The following is an 18,720-nucleotide window of genomic DNA, read 5'->3' as shown; positions in this document are numbered from 1 at the left end:
CCCCAAAGCGGAGGGCACGCAGCCCATTCCCCTCTGTGTTACACATCGGGTGCCGTGAAGACCTTCCTTTGGAAAAGGGTTTTGTTTGCCTTGAAACACAACTTAAAAAATTAAGACCACCAAGGAATGAGCACTTGTTAACCACTTATGTCTCAGATGCCCTCCCCTGGCCCACGGGGTCCATCTGACTAGCCCCTGCCCCTCTCTGCATCCCCCTTATTCCCTCTGCTCCAGCCACGCTGGCCTCTCCAGTTCTTTGAACACTGCCACTCTGCTTCCTGCCACAGGGCCTTTGCACTTGCCGTACCCGCTGCCTAGAATACCAGTTCCTGGATCTCTACAGGGCCGGCTTACTCTATCTCATCATGGAGGTCTAAGTTCAAATGTTACCTCCTCAAAGAGGGCTTCTCTGAGCCCCAAACTCAGCGGTCACCAACCTTTCGGACCTCACAGACCACTACTGGTCCACGGACCACCGGTTGGCAACCACTGCCCTAAATCATATCACCCCGCCTGCCCTCCCACTGGAAGTCATATTTCCCCGGGGGGTTGTCCTCACTGTCTACAGCTGGCTTGTTGACCTGATGATTCTCCTGACCGACCCTGAGGACAGCTGCCTGCTGCATCCCTCGTACCTAAAGCAGGCGCTACTTGCTGAACAAATGAACGATTTACCGTTCCTACGGGGATGGTGGGGACCTGGCTTTACCTGAATTTTTTTTCCATCTCCAAGAAAAAGTACATGTCAAATGGACCCCCATCAGCCCCAGATTTTAAACACCAGTTCTGGACAAAGGACCTATCGTAGGCTCCCTGCCTCCCCGGCTGCGTCCGGGAGCCTGAGATGCTGGCGGCCATGCTGGATGCCACATGCCATTAGAAACATGTTTTGCCCAGCAGAGGAGCGGCACGCTGGCCTTGGAGAGTGCAATGTGCTTTGTGCCGGGGAACACATGCCCAAAATAGGGAACAGATGGGCTACAAGAAACAAGAAAACGACTTTCGTTTAATTTTTTAATACTATTTTTAGCAGCGGCTCTGGACTCCCCGGGTAATTAGACAATTACTAAATTATTCTTGTCATGCAGGCGCACACACCGCCCCGGCTTCCTGCTCTGTTAACCTCTGGTGTCAAGAGGACACGAGTTTCACTTCCAGGCCAAAGGGCACTGCGTGGTAACGATAATTAGAGTAATGAATCAGAGCTACAGTTCAAATGAATCAAGGTTTGCCAAGCTCTTTGGACAAGAAAGACTTTAACTCCAACGCCGCCCCGAGGCCCGCAGCCTTACAGACAGGCTCTGCGCAGGACGGACGTCGTCAGGGACGCGGTTCCCTAAGTTCTGTGGTGTCTGTTCCAGGCACGAACGCATGTCCTCGCCGTTGCCCACGTTCCTCAGCACCCGGACCAGATTATGGTTTCCCACGAGGGACAACAGCAAGACCTCTGACAGAGCAATGGCTTCGGCTGGCGAGTTTCCCCAGCAGTGGGTTGGAAGGAAAGGCCGAGTGAGGGGCCCGCCACAAACTTCTGCATTCTGTGAGCAGCCTGACTTCAATTCCACTACAGAAGGCAAATTCTCCCACTGACAACCCAATCGAGCACAACCAGGCAGCCCTGGTCTCTGCCAGGAACCCCCTTTCAGGTCAGGGGACCATCTGACAACAAATGAGAATATGAGGGTGTATGTGATACCATAATCAATAAAGAAATTTAAAAAAAATAAATAAAATAAAAATAAAAAGAAGATGAGGGTGCCTGGCCCCCACCCACAGGCGGCTGGTTTAATGAGTTTGGGCCTCCACGCTCATTTACCTCTCTCTGGCTTTTGCACGTATCCCCTTTCCTAACACTAAGATGCTTCAGAGAGGAGGGGTCATAACCATCGGTCCTGAAATTCTCCTAATTTTCCAGTAAAAGGCTCACTCGCACACCAAACGGGAATCCACGTGTAGCCTTAGACCCTGGTCATGACCGGGGGCCCTGCCAGTGTGAGTATCGGCCCCGTCTTCAAACACCCTCGCATTCCCCATATGGAAGAGTTTCACATTGTACAGTGTTTACCTCCAGCCTCCTGCCCACGGGCCCTTTAACCTACACCCATTTCTCCTGACTTAAAAAATACCAAGGGAAAATCAAAACAGATGTGGACGGAGGCAGGTTACCAGCCTCGCTGCCCCGGGGGGACCACCGGTCCCCTTATGGGGGGGGGGAGAGTAAAAGGGGGCGCGGGGCCAAGGCCGCCCCCACGAGGGCAGGGATTGGGAGAGGAATCCAGACCTCCTTGTGCAAAGGCCCTGGGCCTGGGCCCTCGGGTGGGGTGCCCGCACCAGCCAATGCTTCCGAGTCACTCTCCGGCAATCACTGAGCCATGGAGGATCAATGAGACAGACCGACACGGGCCCCTGCTTCTCATTACGGACCCATGGCAGGGCCATGTCCCAGTGAGAACTCCAGTCTGCGTAACAGGAAGCAGTAGTTCAAAAATCAAATAAATACTGAGCCACCGTGAAGAGAAACGTTCTTTCCAAATGCGATTAACATTTCACCACCACGTAACGGGCGTCTGTAATATTAACCGACAGGATGGATGGATTGCAACTGGTGAAAGTACACTGTTGAGGAGAAGGAATTCCGGTTTGGATTCTCCCACGTGGCTCCCTAAGTAAAGCCCAAAGCTGGTAACGTGTCAACCTCAAAGGGGCACCCCCACAGAGGCGGGCTTGGGGCTGCTACTTCCGAATGAGCCCACGGAGCTACAGGCTGAGAGTGAGTGACACATACAGCGCTCACGACTGAACTGCAGACCTCTGAGAGCGTGTCAGAGGCAGCACATTTCCATTCCTTGTCATCAAACCCCACAGAGCTCAGAGGTTCTCAACTGGGGTGATCTGGGCTACCATCTGGCAGCATCGAGAGAGATTCGGGGTTGTCACCACTGGGGGCAGAGGAGGGAACGTGTGCTACAGACAGCCTGATGGCAGAGGGCAAAGACACCACTAAAATCCTAGATGATACCCAGGACGCCCTCACAACACAGCCTTATCCAGCACAACATGTCACTCTGAGGCTGAAAACCAGGTAGGCCATCAACACTATGAAGCCCGGTTTGGCTCAGTGGATAGAGCATTGGCCTGCGTACTGAAGGGTCCCAGGTTTGATTCCAGTCAAGGGCATGTACCTTGGCTGCAGGCACATAACCAGTGAGAGGGAGAGGGAGAAAGAGATAGAAGCATCAATGATGCAGGTCAATCCTGCATGCTGCCTACTAAGGATCCAACCCACAACCTAGGCATGTGTCCTGACTGGGATTCCAACCGTGACCTTCTGGTTCATAGGTCAATGCTCAACCTCTGAGACACACTGGACAAGTTCATAATTCTTTTTAACTAGAGTTGAACTTTAGGCTTTTGTGTAAAGTTAAAAACTATGTATATATGCCTAGAACCGCTTGCATTCTTTAGCGGTGGAGGGCCCAAGCATCTATATTTCTTAAAATGGTATGGTTTGTGGATTTTATCTTAATTGTGTTTAAAGGTACCAATATATAAATGAGCCAGAGGAAAAAAATCATCTCTTTGTCTTGGCCTGTCGTGGTTTTATCACATATGGTGTTGGCCATTTTTCTGTGGTTTACCTGCGCCTGTATTAATAATCCAGACCACCCTAGCCAGTTTGGTTCACAGAGCATTGGCATGTGGACTGAAGGGTCCCAGGTTCTATTCTGGCCAAGGGCACATGCTCGGGTTGCAGGTTCAATCCCCAGTAGGGGACGTGCAGGAGGCAGCTGATCAATGATTCTCATCATTGCTGTTTCAATCTCTCTCTTCTTCTTCCTTCCTCTCTGAAATCAATAATATATCAGAATAAAATAAAAAGCATATTTAAAAAACAATAATAATCTGCAGGACTTTTCCTGCAGGAATCTTTTATTTTTTTAAGTATTTTTTTTACAGAGAGGAAGGGAGAGGTATAGAGAGTTAAAAACATCAATGAAAGAGAAACATTGATCAGCTGCCAAGGTACATGCCCTTTACTGGAATCGAACCTGGGACCCTTCAGTCCGCAGGCCGATGCTCTACCCACTGAGCCAAATTGGTTAGGGCTGCAGGAATCTTTTAAAGCCACCTGCCTTCTTTACGAAGTTACTTCAGTTAAATAACATCCCTCCAACCGGTCCCTGGACACTCATAGCACCGGCAGTCTACATTTGAATGTTCTGGAAAAGCAACCGTGCAACTCTGACTCCTTCCACCTCCAGGACCACCTCACAAATGCCGGTCTGAGCTATGGAGCGAGGGTCCCTGGGTCAATCTCCATACGATCAGTAGGATTTAAACTTTGCTTTGATTTGGAAGAGGAAAATAAAATGTACGTGGACACTCTCATCTTTCCTCCATGCGCCCCAAGGGGACAGCTTGCCAATTCTGTTTTGGAGTCCACAGATTTAGACACTGATGTTCTGGAAAACCAGGGCGAAGCTCGGGTGCATGGCACAGGTTCTCAAACTGCTGCCCTTTGGAACCACCCGGGCCAGCTGCTGAGACGGGGTCTAGGGATTCTGACCGCCCCACGTGATCTACCCCGGCGTTCCAAATACCGGACTTCACAAAACACTGGTGTAAAGTCCTGGTCATAAACCCAAAAGGCCGGGTGAATGATGGCATGGCTCCAGGGACTCTTTCTCGGGTGTTCGTGGGTCCATAACTCAGTAACTGACTAAAAAGGAATCGTTGAATTGTAAATTAACACAGAGCTGAATTTCATGGCAGGCAGAGTATGCCTCAACAAAGCTGTGAAGAAGAAAACATGGGAAAGCCTTCACACCTCTCATCAAAAAGTGTTCATGCATTTAGTGTAGGATTTTTAGATGTCCTGGGAGGAGGATCATGCATATTGGTGTGGGGCGTGTACTATAATTCTGAGCTCACACCAACCTCAAGATCGCTTAACCCCTCAAACACTTAGCTATTTTAAACCCAAGGCCAGGATATGGACATTTTTGAGCTTCTAAGGAAGGGTCAAGAGTTTACATGCATGGTCGGAAATGTCGTTTTCTGACTTTTAACACTTTACAAAGAGTGTTATCTGTTCTAAACCAAAAGCGGACCATAAGAGCTGAGCTGCACCAATATCCTGAGAGGGCACGGCTTCTGTAAATTCCATGGGCTCTTCAAGTACACAAAATGGGCTGGGGGACACACCAGGACCATGAGCTGTCTCACAGGGTCATTGGCAGCCCGCATGGCTGAGAAGGGGCGGAGGGGTGCTCAGCCCGGCACCAGCAAGTGTGACCATCCGCACAGTGAACCCTCCGGGCGGAAGTCTCAGTCCCCCAGGGGTAGCTGGACAGCACAGGGTGAGGCACTTGGCTTTATGAGTTATACCTCAATATAGGTGACTGGGGTATCGGAAGGTAAAGCAACACTGGTTTGGCTCAGTGGATAGGCTGTCAGTCTGTGGACTGAAGGATCCTGGGTTTGATTCCGATCAAGGGTACATGCCTGAGTTACTGCTCAATCCCCAGCTGGGGGCCTGCAGGAGGCAGTGACCAATGATACTCTCTCATCAGTGATGTTTCTCCCTTCCTCTCTGAAATAAATACAAATGCATTTTTTTTTTTTAAAAAAAAAAAAAGAGAGAAAGGGAAGCATTACCTGGGTGTAGACGCTGAAGATGTGGCTCTGCACTTCGTCCATCGAGTCGAGGCCGTACGCCACGGTGCCCAGATGGAGCCGCTTGAAAACCATCTCGTTCTGGGTGAGAGTTCCTGAAACACAGGGCGGACGAGAGCTGTGCTGGCCTCCTGGAGCTTGTCCCCGTGCGAGCAGTAATGACAGCTGTTACTTCTGAGTGTTTACTACACATCAGACTCTGGCTTCAGCGCCACCCCTGCTTATGCTGTGCTGTTTGCTGGCCTGGAATCCAACTCCCTTTCTTTGGAAAACGGCATCCAAGGTTTCCGTGGAGAAACACCACCCTCGTTTCCTGGGATGGTCCTCAGGGAGTGCCAATCAGGGTGCCTGACCCGTTTCACTGGCCAGGAGGGTGGCACGTGACTTACACTGGTCCAGTTAGATTTTATTTTGAAGGAGCCTCAACCGTGAGCAGACAGAGGCGTGGATGGAAGATGAGTGAAGTCCAGCCACCCCAGTGACAGACCCTACAGAGACCCCGGGGGCCCTGATGCTGACATACCCTGGACTTCCCTGACTCCTCTCCTTCCCAAAACCCAGTTTCTCTGATTAGTGAGCCACTCCGGCCTCTGCTGCAGATTCCCTGTGATCCTGTGGCACTTAGAGGCAGACAGGAAGCTTAAGTTAACATCTCCCTCTCCCAGCCCTCACTCTTCGCCACTAGGATATTACACTACGGGCAGGAATTTGGGGCGTGGTTATGAGATCAGGACTCGAAGTCAGACTGCCTGGGTTCAGAGCCTACTTCTGCCGCCAGGTGCTCTGATAAGTCAGTTAACCTGGGTTTCATTTGTTCACCTGTAAAAATGCAAGGTTAGGATGAGGACTAACTTGCATATGCACATACAAACCCCCAAAACATTAAGAAGCGTTATGTAGAGCGTAAGGCTCTGCTGCTATTATTATCATCATCGCCATCACAGATGCTACTCCGTCTTCACCAAAAGATGGAGGCAATGAAGAGTAGCCGGAGGATCCGAGCACCGCTCGCGCCCGGACCCCGGGCGGGAAGCTCACCTGTCTTGTCCGTGAGCAGGTAGGAGATCCTCCCCAGCTGCTCGGGGATCGTGCTGGAGCGGACCACCGTCCCCGGGATCTTTGAATCCCTCCGAATCACCCAGCTGTACACGATCTTGCCCATGTCCAGGTTCACACGCAAACTGGCCGGGAAACAGAGCCAACGTTAGCAGGATACACGCAAGGCCGCCGTGTCTCCAACTACTCACCATTTGTGCCACAGCATCTAGAGTCCCTCCCTACAAAAGCCACTGCTGGGGCTCCATCCCCAGATACAACAGGAGTCCACACCACATCAAGTTACATGAAGTTATTCCATCATGTGCCAAGGTGACATCAACTACCGAAAGGTAGTTGTTTTAGTCCTGCTTTTTTTTTTAAAAAATTACTGGGCCTCTGAACTAATACACTTTTGATGCTCTAGTCATTTTTTAAAATTGTGGTAAAGTATACACAACGTTTAAACCATTGTAAGTGGACAGCTCTGTGGCACTGAGCACTTTCACACTGTTGTGCATTCACCATCCATGCCAACTTTTTCATCCTCCCAAACTGAAATTCCACACCCATTAAGTAATAATCCCCCACTCTCCCCCCGCCACACACACACACACACACACACACACACACACACCCCGGAAACCACCATTCTACTTGCTATTTCCAGGACTTTCTTTCTCGGTACCTCACATAAGGGGAACCACACAGTATTTTTCCTTCTGGGACTCGCTTATTTCACTGCGGGATTCATCTATGTTGTAGCTGGTCAGAATTCCCTTGCTTTTTAAGGCTAAATAATACTCCATTGCGTGTATTCTACTCACTTTAAAACATTTTATTTCAAAAAAAAATATTAAAAGACATCTTCAAATTCACTCAGAATCCTTTTAAACTAACCAAACTGCTTCCTCTTTTGCTGGCTACCTGGGCCATGTGAAGATTCAATTCAGTAATTTCCAATCGTGTTGCAGACAGAATTTTAACCACCATTTTACTTAACCTTACACCACAAACATTTTTTCTCTGGTAACAAGGTAGACTTGTTGATTCTTGGAAATCATTGCCCCGAGCACCTTGGCGAGGGGTTCAATCCCCCTGTACTGGTCACACTATGAATCTTTGGGGCTTTTTTCTACTATGACAACTTATTACTGCTATCATTTTTAAACCATTTATTCAGACTCCAAATGAAGAAAGCAGACAATTAGCATGTACCATCCAGCTTCCACTGCTAATCAATCTCAATACTATCTCCTGTTGAGCCCAGACTCAGGCTCGGAATCCTTCTCATCACAGCCACTACCAACATCTTGGAGCTGGCAGACGAGATGAACTCTAACTGGCATCCCTCTGATAGTCTGGGCAAGGCAAGATCTTTTGGGCAGCAAGTCCCTTAGGAAAGGATGGGTCAGCCCTGGCTGGTGTTGCTCAGTTGGTTGAGCATCATCCCCTCCACCGAGAGGTCACCTGTTCGATTCCGGGTCACAGCGCATGCCCTGGTTGTGGGTTCGTTCCCCAGTAGGGGGTGTTCAAGAGGCAGCCGATTGATGTTTCTTTCTCATCAATGTTTCTCTCCCCCCCCCCCCATCCCTTCCTTTCTCTCTCTCTCTCTCTCAAATCAATAAAAACATACTTTTTTTAAAAAAGAAAAAGAAAGGATGGGTCATGGAGGCATGCACCCTTCCAATGCTACCGCCACAAACCATGGCTCACACTCTGAGGATCCTGACTGTTCTCGGCCATCACTCAGCAAAGGGTCTAGCTGGCGAAGAGAAGAAACTACCATGACACCCACACGCAAGCTCATTCTCTGCGTACCTGATGGGGATGATGTTGGAGAACAAGAGGAGGAAGCGGATGATCTGCAGGTACCAGCGACCAGCGAAGTGCTGAAGGGCCACCATGACCAGCGACACCACCACCAGAGCACCGAAGAGGATCTTTGTGAGGCAGTTCACTTCCAGGTCAAACAGGCCGATCTGGGGGACAGGGCACAAAGGATTAGCTGGTGCAACCCACAGCCGTGAGCACCTGCGCCCAGCTGGGACACTGGGCCCATCGGCACCCACGGCTTTGCTGGAGGACACTGGGCGCCCTGGGCTGCAGTCCGTAACAGGCATCTCAGGAACCTCAAGGAGTTCTGCCGTCAGGGTTTTCCAGACTTGAGATTTAGATTTGGAAACACATACGCAGGTTACTGCCGTGCTTGGTGGGGCTGAGCACTGCATGGTGTCCGCCATCCTACACGGCGACCTGTAAAATGAGTCTCCACTCCCTGCATCGTCCCACACGCTAAGTCAGCTGCGCCTGAACGTGTGGGGCACACACCTCTGGTGGCACCTGATTTTCAGGTGCTGCATTAATTAACATTGTTTGTTTAATAATTACATATTTATTTCAGTGTATTTTTTTCAATGTAACTAGCACAACAGACCCATAACTCCACTGGAATATGGTCTGAGATGAGACAAAAACATCAAATAAGTGTCATTTACGGTTGTAAGGGTGGGGTGGAAATGACTGGAGTCTGGGAAACAGCAGTTGTTCCTGGCATTGGCAAAGAAAATCATTCTGCAATATTCTAACTTAAAACTTGGTGGAGAGGCAGGGCTGGGAGGGAGGGTCATGGTGTGAATGAGCACTAACAGAGCAGAGAGCAGATCTGGCCCTGACGGCCGTCAGCGGAGTGTGACCGGGCCTGCCCTCGGGCACAGCACACGCGGGCACAGCGTGGCAGGGGCGAGGCCACTTCTCCTCCAGGAGGCGAGGCCAGGGAAGCACCTGCACGGAGGCGGGCATAAAGATGAGATGAGATGAGATGCGTGTCAAGGACACTGCATAACACAGCAAGCAACAGCCTGCTTTACCTTAAAGCTTTTAAAATGCAATGTATGAAAAAATGGGACTGCACCCTGACCGCGTGGCTCGGTGGTAGAGCGTCGGCTCACACACGGAAGCGTCTCCGGTTTGATTCCCGGCCACGGGCATGTACCTGGGCGGCAGGTTCGTTCCCCAGCCCTAGGTCAGGGTGCACGTAGGAGGCAATCAATCAATGTATCCCTCTCACATTGATGTTTCTCTCTCTCCCCCTCCCTCCCTCCCTTCCACTCTCTAAAAATGAATGGAAACAAATATCCTCAGGTGAGGATTAATAACAACAGAAAAAGAAGGGGGATTTAAAAATGTTCTGGTCATAAAAAATATATTTTTTTTATTTAAAAAAAATTAAAAGGACAGAGGGTGAGGTGGAAATAAGTGTTTTAATTTTATGTATGTGTACGTATATGAATAGCTATTTATGTACTATATGTGTGCATATCTACACGTATGTACATATACCTACAGCTATAGATGTGAAAAGAGTAGGTTTATATAGATGAGACAATACATTAGGAGTTCCAGCTTTTAACTCTAGCTCCTCACTCCCAATCACCAAAATACATCTGGTCGGAAGGTCTGACACGGAGACGCTTCTCATGACCCTGCACGCACCTTACTTCGGGGGTTTGAGGTATTCATGACGCTCCGGAGCTCTCTGCCCGTGTAAAGAACGACACCCACCACGGTTCCTGGAACAGAAAAACAGGACACGAAGAGCTGTTAGTGCGGACAGGCGGGCTTCCCAACACCAGAGCTGAGCTGCCGGCAAGGACGCCTCCTAAGTCCCACACCCACACGGGGAGAGCGCCAGCGTGTTCGCGTCGGGGGCAGCCAATGCCTGGAAGCTGCTAGCCACATGCGCAGCCATTTAAATTCAATGAAAATGAAATCAAACAGGCAGGGGAGCCAAAATGGTGACGTAGGTGAATGCCGGTACTCACCGCCTCCCACAACCACATCAAAATTACAACTGAAATACAAATCCACCATCATTCAGAACAACCGCCTGAAAGATGGCTGAATGGAAGTCCTACAACTAGAGAAGAAAGTATGCAGAGACTGGTAGGAGGGGTGAAAGCACAGAACGGGCTGGGCTGGCACGTACGTGGGCGGGTTTTTTTAATCCTGAGGGAGAGCGCGCTTGCTGAGGTCCCCAGGAGGACAAGCCTCACACCAGACTCCCCACTCAGGGCCCCTGAGCTGGGGAGAGAAGTCCCGTAACTTCGGGCTGTAAAAACCAGCTGGGATTGTGGCTGCAGGACACGGAGGCTGCTGGAGACCCAGGTGTCCCTCTTAAAGGGCCGGGCATGAACTTACTCAAATTCCTTCCTCTGAGCTCTAGCACTAGGAGGCATTGGGGGAACCAGACACATACGAGGAGGAACTAGATTGTCTGGAATCAGGGCAGGAACTTGGGGGCAGATTTCTATCAGAAGGAGATGCTCACAGGAGTCACTATTCCTGTGCTGGGACCTCCCCAGTCGCAGGGCTGACTGGCAGCCATATCTGAGTCACCATCAGCCTGGAGCACACTGTTTGCTCCATCCTGGTGATTCCATGAGACTCCACCCCACCCAATTTTCAGCCTCACCCAAGCTGTGTTTAGCAGCTCTTCCATATGAATGGCTGTCAGGCTTCTGACTTTGCTAAAATCTCTCAAACAAGCTGCAGTTGATGTCAGCATGCCCCAAACATATCAATAAAAGGCCCAAGACCTGGCACTAGTACCAGCATGCCTTGCTTCTCACTGGGCCTCACCTGAGGCCCAAACCCAACACAAATAGGAGGATGCTGCAGATCTCTCTGTAGCTCCTGCCAGGTGGCACCAGGCAGTGGCAGGCAGTGGCTGACTTTTCACTAAGACCCAAGAGCCAATGCACACCCGGTGGACAGCTTCAGACCATACAGATTACAACACTACACATCCATAAGCAACACACTCAAGAGGCAGACTCAGTGAGCACCAAAGCCCCACTGAAGCAAGTCCTGCTCCATAAGGGTATTCCTGCACAGCAGCTCTCCCAGTAGAGCTGCTGCTGTTCCTCACAGCCAATAGGCCTGGAGGTCAATTCCTCCCAGTGACACCAACAGCAATCAAGACTCAACTACAACAAGGTTGTGCACCCAGCCCACAAAGAGGTGCACCTAGAGTGCCAAGCTCAGGTGACTGGGGAGGCTGAGCCACTGGGCTCTATAGGGCACCTATTACATAAGGCCACCCTACCCACTCCAAGAAACATAGCATTTCTACCCAATACATAAAAACAAACACAGGGAAGCAGCCAAATTGCAGAGACAAAGAAACATGTCACAAATGAAAAAAATGGAAAAAAGTGAACTACTGTATACAGAGTTCAAAACCATAGTTAGAAGGTCACACAAGGATCTTCAAGGGACTTCAAGTGAGACTTTCAAGGATCTTAGTAAGAATGTCAAAGACATGGAAAAGGACAAGTCATAAATTAAGCATACACTAACTGAAATAAAGAATAACTTACAGGGCCGAAACCGGTTTGGCTCAATGGATAGAGCGTCGGCTTGGGGACTGAAGGGTCCCGGGTTCGATTCCGGTCAAGGGCATGTACCTTGGTTGCGGGCATATCCCCAGTAGGGGGTGTGCAAGAGGCAGCTGATCGATGACTCTCTCTCATCGATGTTTCTAACTCTCTATCTCTCTCCCTTCCTCTCTGTAAAAAATCAATAAAGTATATTTAAAAAAAAAAAAAAAAAAAGAATAACTTACAGGGATTCAACAGTAGAGTAGAGGATTCTGAGAATCAAAACAATGATTTGAAATATGAGGAAGCAAAAACATCCAATCAGAAGAGCAAAAAGAAAAAGGAATTGTAAAATATGAGACAGTATAAGGAGCCTCTGGGACAACTTCAAGAGTATCAACATTTGTATTATAGGGGTATCAGAAGGAGAAGGAGAGAGCAAGATATTGAAAACCTGTTTGAAGAAATAATGACAGAAAACTTCCCCCACCTGGTGAAAGAAATAGACTTACAAGTCCAGGAAGCACAGAGAACCCCAAACAAAAGGAATCCAAAGAGGACCACACCAAGACACATCATAATTAAAATGCCAAGGACTAAAGACAAAGAATCTTAAAAACAGCATGAAAAAAGCAGTTAGTTGCCTACCAAATAGTGCCCATATGACTATCAGCTGATTTCTCAACAGAAACTATGCAGGCCAGATGGTAGTGACAAAAAATATTCAAAGTGATGGATAGCAAGAACCTACACCCAAGATTGCTCTACCCAGCAAAACTATCATTTAGAACTGAAAGTCAGATAAAGAGCTTTACAGACAAGAAAAAGCTAAAGGAGTTCACCACCAAACCAGTATTACATGGAATATTGAAGGGTATTCTTTAAGAAGAGGAAGAAGAAGCAAAAGAACAAAAATATGAACAATAAAATGGCAATAAATACAAAATTGAATCTAAAAATCAAAATAAACAAATAAGGAATCAATGAACAGAATAAATTGGTGAATAAAATAGAATCAGAGGCATGGAAATGGAACAGATTGAAGTTTCTCAGAGGGAAGGGGTTCAGGGGTCAGAAAGAGATTAAACAAAGATCTTATATGTATACTAGAGGCCCGGTGCATGAAATTCGTGCAGGGGGGGAGGTGTCCCTGAGCCCAGCCTGCACCCACTCCAATTTGGGACCCCTCGAAGATGTTCAACTGCCCGTTTACAGGGATCGAGCCATGGGGGTCAGTCTGAGTGAGGGGCTAAGGGCTGTTGCAGGCTAGCCATACCCCTTTCAGGGTGGGGATCCCCAAAGGGGTGCCTAGCCAGCCTGGGAGAGAGCTGGCTGTTTGCAGGCTGGCCAAGCTCTCCAGTGGGGACCCTAGCTCCATGGGGGTGTGGCAAGCCTGGGAAAGGGGCTTTTTTTCTTTTCTTTTTTTTCAGTGCCTCCTTGAGCGAAGGCCAGGGCTGGCTGGAAGCAAGTATCTTCTATAATTGAAAATTTGCAGCCTTGAGTGGAGGCCAGGGCCGGCCAGGGCAGGCTGGAATCTTGGCTTCTTCCATCGCCAGAGGCCACCCAAGCCTCCTCCTTGCTCCAGCTTCTTGGTGGCCACCATCTTAGTTGGGTTAATTTGCATGCTTGCTCCTGATTGGCTGGTGGGTATAGCGGAGTGATGGTTAATTTGCATGTTTCTCTTTTATTAGTGTAGATATGCATTACTTATGAGCACAGACCATACGGTGGTGAAGACCCTGGCCTGCGTGGCTTAGTGGTTGAATACACACACCTATGAACCAGGAGGTCTTGGTTCGATTCCCAGTCAGGGCTTATGCCTGGGTTGCAGGCTTGATCCCCAGTAGGGGGTGTGCCGGAGGCAGCCAGTAGGTGATTCTCTCTCATCAATGTTTTCTCTCTCCTTCTCTTTTCCTCTCTGAAATCAATAAAAATATGTTTAAAAAAGAAAGAAAGAAAGAAAGACCTAGGGTGGGACGGGAACCACATGGAGGGGAGAGGGGACATCTGTAATACCCTCAACAATAAAGAAATTTAAAAAACCTACCAACTGTTACAATTTTAAAAATTAAAGAGAGTGGAGGATGCTGGGAAGTAGGTAACATGGCCACCGGCGGCGGCCCCGAGGAGGAGAGGAAGCGGAGGCGCCCGCAGCTGCTGCCCGCCGCGCGCCCGGCGGCCCGCGCCGAGCAGCCGGCGGGCGGCCGCGGGAAGCTGAGCTGGGCGCAGGTGGTGAGGAACCTGGCCGCGAAGAAGGGTGAGTTCGGCGAGTCGCGGCCGCCGCGGCGCGAGGAGGAAAGCGGCGGCGGGGCGGGCGCGCTGGGCGCCCCCGCGGGCCTGGCGGCGCCGAGCCTCGGCGACTTCCCGCCGGCCAGCCGCGGGGACCCCAAGGGCCGGCCGAGGGAGCCGGCGGGCGAGGCGGCGGACCCCCGCAAGAAGAAAGGCGCCGCGGAGGCGGGCTGCAGGAAGACGGCCGAGGGGGCGGCCATGGCGACGCCGTCCAGGCTAGGCGCGGCCGCGGGCGCGGCGGAGGACCCCCCGCAGGACGCGCTGGGGGCGGCGGCGGCGGGCTCGGCGGCCGGGGGCCCGGGCAAGGGCCGCTTTCTCGTGCGCATCTGCTTCCAGGGCGACGAGAGCGCCCGCCCCACCCGGGACTTCGTGGTGGGCGCGCTCATCCTGCGCTCCATCGGCATGGAGCCCGGCGACATCTACGCCGTCATCCAGATCCCCGGCAGCCGCGAGTTCGACGTGAGCTTCCGCTCGGCAGAGAAGCTGGCGCTGTTCCTGCGCGTGTACGAGGAGAAGCGCCAGGAGGAGGACTGCTGGGACGACTTCGTGGTGCTGGGCCGCGGCAGGGCCAGCCTCAAGACGCTCTTCGTCCTCTTCCGCAACGAGACGGTGGACGTGGAGGACATCGTCACCTGGCTCAAGCGCCACTGCGACGTGCTGGCCGTGCCCGTCAAGGTGACCGACCGCTTCGGCATCTGGACCGGCGAGTACAAGTGCGAGATCGAGCTGCGCCAGGGCGAGGGCGGCGTCCGCCACCTCCCGGGCGCCTTCTTCCTGGGCGCCGAGCGCGGCTACAGCCGGTACAAGGGGCAGCCCAAGACCTGCTTCAAGTGCGGCTCCCAGACCCACCTGAGCGGCAGCTGCACGCAGGACCGGTGCTTCCGGTGCGGGGAGGAGGGCCACCTGAGCCCCTACTGCCGCAAGGGCATCGTGTGCAACCTCTGCGGCAAGCGGGGGCACGCCTTCGCGCAGTGCCCCAAAGCCGTGCACAACGCCGCCAACGCTGCCGCGGCGCCCCCGCTGCCGCCCAGGGTGGCCGGGCACTGAGCCTGCCTGCCAGGGTGAATCCAGAGCCAGTTTACCTACCCCCTCGTTAAGTGCCAAAACTTTTTTTGAAACCGTTTTCTATCGTGTTTGAAAGAGACCTTTTTAAAACAAGAGATATCTCTCTATCTCTGCCTCTTGAACCGAGTTTACTCCATGTCAGCCTTTTCCGAATTGGTGACTGTCATTCTTAATGACTTACCGACAACGGTTAGTGTGCAGCGAGGTCGCCAGTCCCTCTATTGAATTTTTTTTGTTTTCGTTTTTTTTGTAATTGGGGGAGGGGAGGTTTGTACTTGTTCCTCCCTATATGCCTTGTCTTCTCCCCGAGTTTTCACCCTTTTGAGGGCTGCCTCGCTCATCTTGATGGCCCAGCACTAAGTGCGGGGCCCAGCACATGGTAGACACTGCGCTCCATCTGTGTTTGTTGACTTGAAAACATTTTTTGACTGTGACTTCTGTCAGGATGTCTGGCTTGTGCAGTTCGTCCCCTCTTCCCCCTTACCATTTGCTGCTTCTAATCCGTGTGGTCTGAGAATTTGTGAAAAACCAGTGTTGTTAGAAGTGTCTGTAACCTGAGTCAATAAGGTCTGAACTGTGGCCAAGGGCCTCTCTTTATGGCATTAAAAAATACATGGACTTTTCGACAGCTCTTTCGGTGGCTTAGAAGAGCCACAAAAGTATGGATTCTAGAATGTTCCTGTCAGAAAGAACCTAAAAATTGGTTTACACCAATCCCCAGGTTTTCCAACAGTGAAACAGGCCCAGAGGTTAAATGGGTCAAAAATCACATACTAGCTGTCTGGTGCCGGAGCCAGCCTAGAGTTCCCTGACCCCAAGGCCAGTGCTCATTCCACTACCTCTCACACTTCACATTTCCCTCAACACTTGAGGGCCCAGAAAGTCTGATCTCTCCAGAACAATGTGCCATCTGGGCCAGAAAGCAGAAAAAGAAGATTCAGCAGGGGCTTCTGAATACTTGGGAGACATAATCCAGGGCGCACTGGTCCCTGGGGGTATCCCACCTGGATTAAAGTGTGCCTGGTCCTTTGGGGGCCTTCCCCTTCCCCATTTGCTGCCACCAGCGAGAAACTGGGGTGCTCCTGTGTAAGGAAACCTAGCCAAGGTTTACATTTGCACCTTAGTCTCCGTAGTTAGACATTAGACGCCCCAGAGAAGCAGCGAATGGAGTTCATCTGCAAACTCCTGACTCTCGGGAGAAAGGCTGTTTGAACCCAGGATTCTAAGTGAATTGTTAACTCTGAAATGTACTTGTGAAATAGGCCATGCGAGAGAGCACTGGGTCAACTGTTATCGAGTTAAAGGAGAATAGACAATACACTACTTTGGGTTTTTGTCTTCCCTTTGCATTAAGTTTTGCTATTTCCTTGTGGCTTGGAATGTAAAATCCATTGTTAAAAGTTTTGTTTGAATAAATATTTACCTTTTGTATTGCTAAAAAAGAAAAAAAAATTAAAAAGGAAGACGTAAGGGAGAGGAGGAATGAAGGTTAAAGAGAAATCAAATACAGTTCCCCATTTTCACTGGCCACGTTTCAAGTGTTCAGTGCTCACAGGGGGTTAGTTAATGCCTACAGCATTCATTCCCTGCTCCATAAACTATTATAGAAACTCTGGAACACACCCATCTTCTTGGAGCACGTTCTTGCCACTGCGTCTGATTCTGTTCGGATTCTGTGACTGACTGGTATGTCTGTCCAGGTGACAATCCGTTCCTGAGAACTCCCACCCATCCACCCGCAGTGGAGGAGGAAGAGAAGGCAGGGAGGAGGAGGAGGCCAGGGAGGAGAAGGCCAGGGAAGAAGAAGCTGAGGAGGAGAAGGCACAATAATGCAAGGCACCATTTGTTCTAAAAGGAAATGACTTAGAGAAGAAATACAAATGGCCAGTTAACAGGGGAAAAGTTACTCAACCTAGTGAACAACCACAGAAATGCAAGACAAGCCATTTTTATCCCTATCATAGCAACAAAAACTCCAAAGACTGATGTCCAGTGTTAGCCAAGAGGTGGGGAATGGGCCCTGTTGTACATGCTGTTGGCTGGAACATGAATTGGGACAAGCTATTTGGGGGGTGGGGGGAATTAACAATATCAAATATTTACCTTTGTTTCCCTTTTCAGTGTGTGCCGAGAAAATGTTCAACACAGTGGGGCAGACAGACAATCATGGAGGGAAGCAAGAGACATGGTAACAATGAGAGTGCTGGGTGCCATGAGGAAAACAGCTGAGAAAGAGACAGGAGAGGAGGCCCCAAAGGAGGAGGCCCAGGGAGGAGGAGGTCATGGAGGAGGAGGCCCAGAGAGGAAGAGACGAGGGAGGAGGTGAAGAGGGGGAGGCTGCACTTGGTACTGGATGTCAGAGAAGCTATTGCTGGGTTGAGAAGGTGAACTAAAATTTGAAACATGAGGAGGGTCATCCCTGCCAACCTCTCAGGGAGACCCCAGGTGTGTCCACTGGACAATCGGGTGTCCACTGGAAAAGCAAACGCCTAGCCTCCTGTCCTCTGAAGAACACTGGCGGAGGCTGTACAAACACTCAGAGATGCAAGCACGGCCCAGGAAAGAGCTGGCCCGGATGCAGTGCGGGCCGCGGCTCCTGGACAGAGCCCCAGGAGGAGGCACGGAAGTCCCTCCAGGTTAGCGCTCTGTGTTCCGCACGAGGCGGTTCCGGGCAGGGAGGCTGCGGCAGATGGCAGGCTGGGGAGTCGCTGGCCGCTCCCAGCAGGTGGCAGGCTCCCGTGCACGCAGGTGCGGCCACAGCAGATGGTGGGCAGTGGGAGCCGAGCCTGGGCTGAGCTCACCCGCTCCAGGCTGGCCTCCAGGTCCAAAGTCCAGGTGCATGAGGTTTCCCAGGAAATGCACGGAGCTCTCCTGTTTCCTCCCCCTCTCCTGTAAGCCCTGTTAATATCAAGGGCTCCCCAAGGGAGGGCCCCCATTGGCACCAGCCAACCTCAGTGCCTGATGCTGCTGAAGTCGCTTTCCCCACAACATCTCCCTGTGCTCAAGACCAAAACCGTCACCACCAGATCCAAAGCGGCCTCACCGCCCAGACAGCAGGCCCACACCGGCCCGCAGCGCAGCGCTGGCTTGGTCTGCAGGGCGCTTTAAGGTGTTGAAGTCGCCGGCAGCTTTTAAGGACGGGAGCTTTCATTTAAGCAATGGAGGTTTCCGGCTGATCTGATGACGCGGGGTCCACCTTCCGCATGCGACCCCAGCCTCTCCGGCCCAGGCCTCGGACCCCGCCTCCCACGCTGTCCCCTCTGCTGTCCCTCGC

At 51.1% G+C, this 18,720-nt stretch overlaps 1 protein-coding gene and 1 long non-coding RNA gene across 2 annotated transcripts in view; both read right to left on the bottom strand.

Annotated features, from left to right (window-relative positions):
• Positions 1–18,720, bottom strand: part of LOC311624151 — a 244,719-nt gene that overhangs the window by 40,185 nt on the left and 185,814 nt on the right. The gene's annotated exons all lie outside the window — the stretch shown is intronic.
• The window catches only part of ATP9A (ATPase phospholipid transporting 9A (putative)), a 124,781-nt gene that overhangs the window by 40,185 nt on the left and 65,876 nt on the right, over positions 1–18,720 (bottom strand). Inside the window, exons 10-13 of the mRNA XM_084886983.1 lie at positions 10,207–10,283; positions 8,533–8,693; positions 6,715–6,857; positions 5,659–5,771 (exon numbers count right to left, since the gene is read on the bottom strand). Coding sequence (XP_084743109.1) covers positions 5,659–5,771; positions 6,715–6,857; positions 8,533–8,693; positions 10,207–10,283 — 494 coding nt within the window. The remainder of the gene's footprint in view (positions 1–5,658; positions 5,772–6,714; positions 6,858–8,532; positions 8,694–10,206; positions 10,284–18,720) is intronic.

This window comes from Pipistrellus hanaki, assembly GCF_964339955.1.
Source record: "Pipistrellus hanaki genome assembly, chromosome: 6".
NCBI lineage: Eukaryota > Metazoa > Chordata > Mammalia > Chiroptera > Vespertilionidae > Pipistrellus > Pipistrellus hanaki.
The sequence above is the reverse complement of the archived record's forward strand: the minus strand, read 5'-3'. Positions and strand labels throughout refer to the sequence as shown.